Source organism: Amyelois transitella, chromosome 12 (assembly GCF_032362555.1).
Source record: "Amyelois transitella isolate CPQ chromosome 12, ilAmyTran1.1, whole genome shotgun sequence".
Classification (NCBI taxonomy): domain Eukaryota; kingdom Metazoa; phylum Arthropoda; class Insecta; order Lepidoptera; family Pyralidae; genus Amyelois; species Amyelois transitella.
The window spans coordinates 5565608-5576921 of record NC_083515.1 but is presented as its reverse complement, the minus strand read 5'-3'; the positions used below and the strand labels follow the sequence as shown (position 1 = coordinate 5576921).

Below are 11314 nucleotides of genomic sequence, written 5' to 3'. Positions count from 1 at the left end.
TCTTAGTTTTGGTGACAAATATTTATGGATAACGAAAAGAAAAACATCATCATCATCTTAAAATTTTATTAGTTCTTAATAGAGTGAGGTTGCATACAGTTTACAGTGTAAGTAATAAAATTTAAATCCTGCAACAAATTAGTTAATCTTTCAAAATGTCTTTCACTGTAAGGTAATGCACCTTCAATAAAACTGGCTAAAGCTGGTAATTTCAAGTTTCCGGATATTATTTCTGGCGCTAAGATATTAAAAACGATTTGTGCAGCATGACAGTTTTTATTATTTGTGTTCCATTCTGCAGCAAACTTCAGTAATGTTTCTTTTTGGGTGTTATTAATTTCTTTAAGAGTTTCATATAGTTTATCAGTTCCTGTTTTCAGGACTTCATTGACAATTTTCAAAACATGTAGGGGCCTATCCATTCGCAACGCTAGTTTCAGGGCTTTTACCATTTTTCTATCATGTAATAAATTATTTAACTCTTGTTCTTGCAAGATCTGCTGTTCTCTTTCCTTAGCCAGCTGATCCCTTCGCTCTGTAGTCACATCTTTCAATATTACTAACTTTGAATCAGACCCTCCTGTTATAAGCACTGATTCATCTTTTTTAACAGCTAAAGACCAGATTTTTCCATCATGATTATCTAATGACATTTTGCAATCAGAAGACTTAATATTCCATAATTTTAATAGTCCATCAGCACCACTTGAAATAATTTGTTGGCCTCTACTAAGAAACTCCACTTTTAAAACTGAACTTTCATGACCCTCAAATGTTTTTAAGCAACTCAAGTCCACAACTGACCATAACTTAATAGAACAGTCTGCAGAAGAGGTCATAATAACTTGATCAACAGGGGAGAATTTAGCACACCACACTCCTCTTCTATGACCTTTAAGAATACCTAATAATGATAAATCTTCTGTCCATAACTTAGCGGTCTTGTCTTGAGAACCCGTAACAATAATTTTGTCATTTGGTGAAATGGCAACACAATTGATATCCATATTGTGTGCCAACTCAGTATAGCTTGATTTTATTTGTTGCTCATTATCATCAAAATCTTTTGGCATGGTCCAAACTTTTAAACAATTATCTTGGCTCACTGATGTAAAAAAATTACAAGAAGTCTGAGAAGTGTGTACGGAACCCACTGATGCGGTATGCCTTGTTCCAACACCAATGCATGTGATAACTTTATTTGCATCTTGAATCCAAATTCTAACAGAATTATCTTTAGCAGAAGATACAAACATTTCAGGTTTAGTAGGAAATCCAGCCATAGATAAAACAATATCAGTATGGCCTTTCAATATTTGGCAATTCATGCTTTCCAACTCATAATACTTTAAATCCCTACTGTTGGTAGCAACAACAATATGTGTTTCCTCTTTACCAACAAATATTATATCTAAAATTTCATCCGTAAAACCAATCATTTGCTTCACACAGCCAAAGGATTCCAGGTCATGTACAATTATATTATGATCAACTGTGACAACTGATAGCATATTCCGAGCATCATTGTACAATAAGTGTGTTACAGCAAGGCCACCCTCTTCAGCTGCAGGAGACACCAAGCTATTATTTTGTTCATACATCAAACGACTCATATACATATTCCAAACTTTAACTACCCCTTTTTCTCCTGCACATGCAACATAAATACCATCAGTTTCAACTTTTTTTGAAAAATGTGGTATTTTAAAAGACTGTGGTAAAAGTACAATTGATTCAATACTCTCATAGACAGGTATCACTCTCAGAGCTTTGCTTTCACTTAATTTCCAAAGAATTAGAACTCTATCCCTGCCTGAACTTACCATATGTTCACCATCTGCAGTAAACTGCAGAGAGGTCACTTTGCTAAAATGCCCAGAGTATATTACACTTTCCTTCCCATTTTTTGAATTCCAAGACCTTATTTTTGTATCATCAGCTGCTCCAAAAATCAATTCCTTAGACGGGTTTGGGTGATATATCAAGACAGTGAAAACTCCCATAGCACCTCTTAAACTGCTGGTACAGGTATGATGAGCCAAATCCCACAGTCTAATATTTCCATCAGATCCTCCTGATGCAAGGCAATCATTGCTTGAATCAAATGCTAGTCTAGCTACTGGCCCTTTGTGGCCAGATCTCCAAACCTTTACTTGTTTACCTGTTGTTCGATCCCACAGTTTCATGAGTCCACTTTTATGTGCAGACACAATAACTTCATTGTCATGGGACATTTGGAATGTGTAAATTTGGTCACTCTCTGCATCTTCTTCAGGGTCTCCAATGATGAGATTTGTTGACAGTGTATTGATATCAATGATTTTGATAACATCATCACATTGACAAAGTAAACAGACACCATCTTGTGACCACTGAATATCTCCGCCAGTATAGAAGGCAGTATATTCTCCTGACTTTTCATATCTAAAATAAAAAACATTGAATTAACAACTATAACATAATTTTCCCTATAAAATATACATATAGTGTGGATATCAAAAAAGGCTCCATCTAAGGACATAGGCGGGCCAAGCTAGCTTACTATATTAGGTACAAAGTCTATACTTGGAAAATTAAAATATAGTACAAATCAAATGTGGTCTTCTACATCAACAATTTCTTAGGCTGTGTGGGTGTCAGCACATTTAAACTAGAACCAATTCAAGACAAAGAGAATAAACAAAACGTTGAGCGAGAGACAATCTGTGTATTCACCTGATTAACCATTTCTGAATCATAATTATACACGGATCTTTTCTTTCCTTTTCAGGGATAGGCTTATTCTTATAGACTAGCAACCTGTTACTATTTGAATCTCAATTCTATCATTAAGCCTTACAGCTAAACGTGGCCTGTCAGTCTTTCAAGTTGCTGGCTCTATCTACCCTGCAAGGGATATAGACGTGATTATATAGATGGAATGAGCCTGCCCTCCTATCCAAGATGCAAGTGGGAGACTTCAGGTGGTTGCCCTGCATTAGGTTTGCTTTATAATTTAGTTCACTTCAAATAGTTTATAGCAGCACATAAACAAATTTTAAATGGACTTACATTTCTTTTAACATGTTCGCCATGGTGTAAAATAAGAAATGGTAATACTCTTATTCAACAAAGTAAAGTAATTGTTCAATATTTTACAATGTAATATTAAAGTAGTCCATATGATTCTCAGATGATTCTATTTTTTGTGAGCACATGGTTTTATTTACGAACAACAATTATTTTATTTCCAAGATCTTACTTTGACATACTTTGACATTAGTTGTTTTTTTAGGCTTAATGATGCCAAACTTACTTTACCATAAATTTATTTAAATAGGAAAATACATTGAGGGAGACTGGACTGACTAAATAATTTATTGACTGTCAGAAACACACAGACTTTATCTTAGAACATTTATATTAAGTCTGTGATTATCATTCTCAAAAAAATTATAATTTAAATGCGCCTTGTATCCAAGACCGTCAAACCATAAATGAAAAGTTAAACTAAAATACCTGCAACGTCAGTAACGGTAAAATAAAGTAGGCAGGTATCTAACTTTATTATCTGTTACATATTTGGTAATTTATTGAAATAATAATATTGACATGATGTGCTAAGAATAAAATATAGTGCTATATTAAAAATGTCTATTTTAAGCTATAATATTCGTACCATGAAATATTGCAACTATATGGTTAGTAGATGCATTTCAAAAACATATTCTGAACAGACTAAACAAAATTTCGAACCTGTATTTTCATTACCTGCTATTAAATATATTGCAATTTTAAATAGATTAAAAGTTTACCATATAATTGGAAGCACTGTAGCATTGCCCACATGTGGTATATTAGAAATAATGAATGTAGTACCAGAGCATACCTTCTTCTCCACTGCCTATGTTGGTGAGTAGTGTATTGTTATTTATAGTATTGTAGAATACATATTTAAAATTCAACCACTTTAATAAAACTAAAGAAAATCTAAAAAAAATTATTTTAGTTTAGTACCTATAAGGAAAACTGAAAGATAAATCTATAAATACACTTAATATAAAACTAACACTTATTTACAAAAAAGCAAGTCCCTGCATAATGGAGTCCTGAGATGAATTTCCCAGGAGGCTGGCAGCCTAATTTAATATTTATTCTTAAATAATTTATTACTTAAGAATAAATATTAAAATGCTAATCATTTTAATAATTCTTAAGTAATTCAAATAATCATCATATGAATTTTAAATCAAAACTAAGATTTAGATGATTTACAAAGTAATTTTAAAATGTATTGTAGAAAAGTAAGTTGTTTGTTAATGATTTTACAAATAAATCTAATTGTAAGTCATGGAATTAATATGTAAGCTGTTTTTATATTCCAGGTTTGACTGCAGCAGCTGTATTGTCACTGGTTAGCTTACCATTTCGCAATATCATTGGTTTTCTTTACATAACTGAAGATAATCAATTTATTAAGATATCTTCAGTTGACTATTGGGGAAAAAGAAAAGATAAAATTGTAAGAACAGAAGATTGGTTTCCTCTTTTTGACTTACCACCAAAAGCAATAGATTCATTTTATTTGTCTCCACAGTTGTCTGATGGGGCAAAGTACAAACTTTTAGTTAAATATGGTAAGATTTTAAATGCAAAGAAAATTAGTGAAGTTTTAGAATAAACATTGATTTTTTCTTTTCATTAATTTTGACACATCATACCTTAAGATTAATTTTTTATTAGAGAGAACCATTAGTAGCAATAAAACAAAACTGTACTAATTTATCATACTCTATTTCTTAAAATGTAATAGTACTTACTGAGAACCAAATCTTATAAATATATTTTTATAACTGCAAAATGGTTTGATTTTTTCCATTTTAATGGTTTTATTATTTCATACAAATGGCTGATGTTTATTGACCCATTTTTTTTATTATTTACAAATTTAAAAAATTGCAATTCTGTACTGTGTGTGTTCACAAAACAAATAAGGTAGCAAAAATACAAACATTTAAAATTGAAACCTTTTTTCAACTTAGCTTGTTTCTATGATATCATCACGGTGAAGTAGGCCTCCTAATAATGACAAAATTTTAGTTTTATAACTTTGCTGTAGGTTATTTTACCTGAATCAATTGTAGTTAATTTTTTTAGGTACTGAAATAAGGGTTAACAATGCTGATTGGTCTTTTTATTGAAAAAACATTAATAAATTAATTAATAGTACTGAAACAACAGATGTCATAATAAATTAATTTTGCTTTTTGTTCTAAAATGAACTAATCTGCTGATGGCATAAAAAGTTTGTATGAGGAACTAATGATTTTTAGATTAAAAGACATTTCTAGATTGTATACCTTTTTTTAAGTAACTAAATAAATAGACTAGACGGTTAAACAACCTTTCCTAATTTTATTATTCTTCTCATGTTGCCTCTTATAATTAATATGAATTATCCACACAACTGGAACTTTTTTACAAGGTACAAAACAAGTGATACTTAATATTGTCTGTGAAGCTATTCATATTAGTGCTATCTAATACCTAGTTTAATATTACAGAATGTAGAAATTGCCAAACACGAAAAGACCACCCATAATTCTTTGGACTACATTAATAAACATATTTTTTTACACGGTGAGAAGAATGAATTTACAAACACTAGTGAAACTAAAATAGAGAACCCCTTTTTAAAAAAATAATATTTTAATACTTTTTAACCAAGAACAAAAACTAATGAACTTTAAGAAAAAAAATTATAACCAATTATTACAAAGAAATTTGAGAAATTCTAAGTTTCATGTATTTTTCTTATTTGGGATTTATGAAAAATAAATACATATTTTAGTATACACCGCAGCCCAGTATATTATTCACCTAAAAATGAAAATTAAACAAAAATGTGTAGAGATGGCCTTTAATTTAATGAACATATTGTATGAGAGCTGCTAAAATTAAGAAAAATAATTTTTTCTTGCTATTGGCCTTGACTATCCCATTGAATAAAACTTTATTGGTCAAATTAAAAATTTTTTTTTCAACATTCACATTTTCTTTATTTTATACTTTATTGCTTCATATTAACTGTCTAAAAGGAAGAATAGACTTTGGATACATTTTAAAATAAGGTATTTATAAATAATTTGAAACAAAATTATCAGTACGAAACAATAAATTGAAGTATATTACAATATGAAAGAAGTAGAGATACAAAATTGTATGTGGATGTATATTTTTTGCATTTTTATCCATATCAAACTTCAAGGTTTAAAAAATTGTTCTACTTGTCCTAATATATACTACATCGATTCATACAGTACTTCAATAAAGTTAAACTCTTTCTAAAGTAATGCAACACAGCATGTATGAATTAGGAGGCAAGCCAGTCAACATAGACACTTAACACTTGTCAAATGTTTCTAGGGAAATAGAACGTAGAACAAGCACTTTGAGGGTGCATTTGACTTTCACCATTGCAGGATTGGTGGTATGGTAGTCATAGTCTCATGAGCCTTCTCTTTGAGCCCAAAACATGCACATTATAATTTCTCAAAAGTAAATTATTATTTTGTACTGTGAGAAGATGAACCCAAAAGTGGTTGTTTCTTTTTTTATCTACATCAATCCCATTACCAGTAAGTAAACTGATAAGTATAAGAAGTGTTTTTGTAGTAACAGTGACGCATTAATCTACCCACGCCTGTGCCGGCTGATCTGTGGTGAAAGGACTTACGCCATTTCGTTCCATGGCATCCAGTACTTCGCAAACATACGCGGCCACATCAACTCTGCTTTGGTCAATGCCTTTAATAAATGGACTCTCCAAAAGCTTATTGTATTTCGGACGTTGAGTTTCTTCCTTAATGAGACTGTAACAAAAAGCAAATATTTTAAGTACAAAACACATTGTGGACATTTAAATAACATAAGCCAAATTTTCAGAATAACTTAACAGCCAACCACAAAGAAAAGTATACTACTTTCAATAAGTGTACACAGGTGTTATACATATAATCCCTTATTTCCTTTAAAAGGAGCATCAGATGAATAATCATCAATCCCTTAAAATTTAGGTTTATATCCAATTTTCTAAAATATTATAAATTTTCCTTCGCATTAGAAATAAATAAATATATACAGGACAAAATTACATAGATTGAGTTGGGCTCAAAGTAAGTTCGAAACTTGTATTACGAGATACTTACTCAACTATACTATATTTTATAAAAAAAAATACTTATACAGATAAACATCCAAATCCCATCAGAAAAAGCTTATTAGCCGTCATGCCCCTGGCCGGAATTCGAAGCTGAAACCTCTGGTTTCACAGGCAAGCATAATACCGCTGTGCCACAGGCCGTCAAATGTTAATCATAATAATGTACTAAATGTGTTGTTATTTGTTTGATGTTTAAAAATAATTACAACTAACCATGTGTTGACAAATTCCACAAAATTGTTGGAGAATGCGTTATTATTGTTGGTGAGACGCGGCGGGTCGCCCTGCACGACTTGCTGTAGCTGCTCGAACACGGAGCCCCAGCGCGGGTAAGGGAAGGCGCCCGTCGCCACCTCCATCAGGGTGATTCCCAGCGACCATACGTCGGATCGCACGTCGTAGCCCCGCGCTCGGCCAGGATCGATCCGTTCCGGCTGCACGATAGCATTATAACCATAAGCACATAGGAATGGTAAGTTTGTTTGTTCATAACAGAATTACAGAAAACATAGACAAAAACAAAAATGCACAACACTTATCCCTAGTAGGGAATTATTCCAGTCAACCTGAAAGGATTTTATCTAGGTAGGGAATAGCAGCTACAGCTAGGAACCATAAAATATCCCTCAATTAAGAGTTTGATAACTTAAGTTACATGTGGTTCAGCAGTTTAAATAAATAAATGAAAAAATATTAATTGGATTTGTTTTAATCTTTATTTGTAAGTTTATCAATGGCATACATAACACAAATTATTTGGAATTTCAGACTTCTCTCAGTTGAGGCTTTGTCTAATAAAAACATAATACATGTATGTAAAATGAAAACTACTTACCGCCATGTAAGGTCTGCACCCAGCATCACGGGTGCGCGCTATTGAATCAACTAGCTTGCCAGATATACCAAAGTCACATAGCTTGATATTTCCCCTTCTGTCTAGTAATATGTTTGAAGGTTTCACATCCCTGTACACAAATAAATATCTTTATTATAGGTGCATTTGATTATTGTAATCTTTATTGCACAAATACACAACAAAAAATAATGTATAGCATAACTATATCACCAACTGATTACTGGTATATATCCTGGACATAAAACTAATTAGTTGTACTAACCTATGTATTATTTTAAGTTTTTCTTTTAAATAGTTTAAGGCTTTGACAGTAGCCAAAGTAATTTTTGCTATAATATTTTCAGGTATTCGAGTTTGCATCCTCTCACATATGAACTTGTAAAATTTATCTAATGAAGTGTCCATTAATTCCATACAGATCCAGCAGTCGCCCTGCACACACAAATGTTATTAAAACAAATTTGAAAAAATAAAAAAATATCTTTTATAAATCTACAGCCTTCTTTATGTTCTTTCATTTATTAATTCATATAATAACGTCTATACCCCTTGCAGGGTAAACAGAGCCAGCAGTCTTAAAATACTGAAAGGCCGTGTTTCAGCTGTTAGGCATAATGTTAGTATTTTGAGTTTGAAATAGTGAGTGGTTGCTAGTCCATCGCCTAAAAGAAAATTCCCAAAATCATAAGCCTATCCCTTAGTTGCCTTTTACCACATCCATGGGAAAGAGATGGAGTGGTGCTATTCTTTTTGATATTGGAGCCGGGAACTACACGGCTCTTTCAGCAGTTCTTAACACATCCTGTATAGTAGCAAATTAATGACTAAGGGATAGGCTTAAACTTGGGATTTTTATTTTAGGGGATGGGCTGGCAACCTGTCACTATTTGAATCTCAATTCTATCATAAAGCCAAATAGCTGAATGTGCTATCAGTCTGTTTATGTTGGCTCTGTTATAGCAGTGACATTAGTTAAAACAGTGCATGTTTTATGCCGAACTTATAAAAATTACATTTGAATCATGCTTCAATTTTATTATAACATGGTTACACATACAAGACATGCAAGGCACTCGAATTCTAAAATACAGTCAAACCATTTGTCAACTTAACGCTTAAAATTACTTACTTCTTTGAATAACGCTCCATAAAATTCAACTATGTATGGGCATTCATTACTTTTCATTACTACTTCCAAGTCCATCAGTAACTGCTTTTGCTCTTTTTCATCTACTGTAGAGCGAATGCGTTTCACAGCCATGACACGGTTGGTCCTACATTAAATAAATATTTAGGTATTATTTTCACAATATTATAAATAGTATAAACTGCGAAAAGGGTGGATTAACTTAAATATTAGACTATAAATATTTACAAAACAAGTTCTATTCTCAACAATACTGTCACTCACTTTCGATGAACCATCTTATTCACTGCACCAAATGCACCTCGTCCAATTTCGCCCAAATCTTGAAGGTCATCTGCTGTAAAATCATATATTTCTGTCGCAGACAACTGTAATTTTCCTGAAGATTGCATGGTTGGATAAATTCTACATCTGTCTCTGAAAGTGAAATATATATCAGATGTAAGCCTAACATGTGCTAGAAAACAATGGACTGCTAGAGGGATAACAACTTAAGGATACACATCTTAGAGAGATTACAGTCTCAAAGACTGCAAGGCCTCATTAAGCTGTTTGGTTTAATAATGGAATTTATATAAATGGAAGGAAGAAACATTCATTACCTTGTATTTTCAGGAAGAACATCTCTTATTGTACGAGATGGTACCCGCGGTTTCTGTGAAGAGCTATTGGCAGAAAACGGCAAAAACGCAGCACCATCACCTGGTGACCCTCCTAATGGTAACTCCAGTATTTTGCGTTTTTCAGGGTTAAACAAGTTCAAATCCGGTTTAGGCATACTTGGTCGACTAGGACCTAAAAGATATAATTGTTTTCATATAGCTATGAAATACACAACTTCATGTCGTACGACAACATTAGCTTGAGCTTTTACCTTGGTTTGATGACAATTCGCCATTCTTCGACATTTTTAGTCTTACCGAGAAAAATACTTTTCAATTTCTTTTTACTAATCTTTGGTGTAAGAAAATAATTCCAAATGATCCATTTGAAAAACAGAACAATAAATTTTGTCACGTTTTCATAATATACATCAACGAAGTAGCCGTAAATGTTAGCATTTTATAAACGACACAGAAACCTATCAAGCGAGCGAAGGCGACAGAAAGATATAGAAAGAAACGACAATGTTTGACAGTTCATTCTAGTGTTGCCCGCGTTGTCTGTCTTGTCCAAACTCTATAATATATTAGGTATTAATATTCCATATATTTCTCGCAGCTGCAAAAAAAAACACATTTTAAGAGGGTGAAAAAAGTTTTAAAAATCCTGTAGATTAGGCCCAATTTTTTTGTACAAATACAGATCAGTTTATTTACTTCTGTAAGCTGGAGAAAAAACTATTTATTTAAATGTGATAAACTTACGAATAGCTATGTGATAATTAACTGTGATTACAAATGTCAAATATAACATGACATTATTTTTTCGAATGTAATATAATTAGCTTTATGTACTATTAGGTTTAAGCGAATTACTTTACTAAAATATTTCTGTACGTCCAGTAAAAACGGACTTAAGTCATAACACTATTTTGAGTTAATCTAGTCAAAGTTTTTAAAAAAGCTCACTTGTTTAAGTTTTTTAAGTTTGTAATATTATAAGAATTTTTAAAACAAATATTACGTCAACTAATTGTTTATAATTAAAAGTTAAAAGAATCAAGATCAAAATCTTATAGATTTTCAGCTTTATCATTTTACACAAAATAAAATCTACGCTTCGAAATAAAATTATTTTAATCTCAATTCTAGGATTTATAATAAAGTGCAAAAAACGTGAAACATTAAATGAATGTAAAAGAAATTGAGTTATAATATCACTTTTTATATATTTTTTATACGTCGGTAATTTATTATTTCTATGATTATGAACATTACATATGTTACCTTTTGCGCCAAATAAAGATATTTCTTTCTTTCTTATTAAAATTTCGTCGAGTGTCTGTTGCAAAATCGTTCGTTACGCTACTAGGTACGGTGTGCGCTACTAAATACTAATATGTTTTTTTTCGCTAATATATTATTTCAAACTGCTTTAATATTTATCATATCGTCTGCAATTACCTCGCGTTTCGCTGAACTGATCTTGATGCGGTTTTCAGGAAAGT

At 31.8% G+C, this 11314-nt stretch overlaps 3 protein-coding genes across 3 annotated transcripts; 1 reads left to right on the top strand and 2 right to left on the bottom strand.

Moving 5' to 3' along the window:
• Positions 1–51: 51 nt before the first annotated feature.
• On the bottom strand, positions 52–3251 carry LOC106142104 (transducin beta-like protein 3). Its single transcript, XM_013343733.2, has 2 exons — positions 3052–3251; positions 52–2424 (listed from the first exon to the last, which is right to left on the bottom strand). The coding sequence occupies exons 1-2, from the start codon at positions 3072–3074 to the stop codon at positions 69–71; spliced, it is 2379 nt and encodes a 792-aa protein (XP_013199187.2). The 5' UTR covers positions 3075–3251; the 3' UTR covers positions 52–68.
• A 259-nt stretch (positions 3252–3510) lies between these two features.
• Positions 3511–5169, top strand: LOC106142653 (transmembrane protein 186). Its single transcript, XM_013344500.2, has 2 exons — positions 3511–3891; positions 4365–5169. The coding sequence occupies exons 1-2, from the start codon at positions 3630–3632 to the stop codon at positions 4658–4660; spliced, it is 558 nt and encodes a 185-aa protein (XP_013199954.1). The 5' UTR covers positions 3511–3629; the 3' UTR covers positions 4661–5169.
• LOC106142652 (dual specificity mitogen-activated protein kinase kinase 4) lies at positions 4541–10287 on the bottom strand. The gene is made up of 8 exons (XM_013344499.2): positions 10079–10287; positions 9807–9999; positions 9469–9621; positions 9187–9331; positions 8320–8489; positions 8037–8166; positions 7415–7635; positions 4541–6851 (listed from the first exon to the last, which is right to left on the bottom strand). The coding sequence occupies exons 1-8, from the start codon at positions 10110–10112 to the stop codon at positions 6668–6670; spliced, it is 1230 nt and encodes a 409-aa protein (XP_013199953.1). The 5' UTR covers positions 10113–10287; the 3' UTR covers positions 4541–6667.
• Between the last annotated feature and the right edge of the window lie 1027 nt (positions 10288–11314).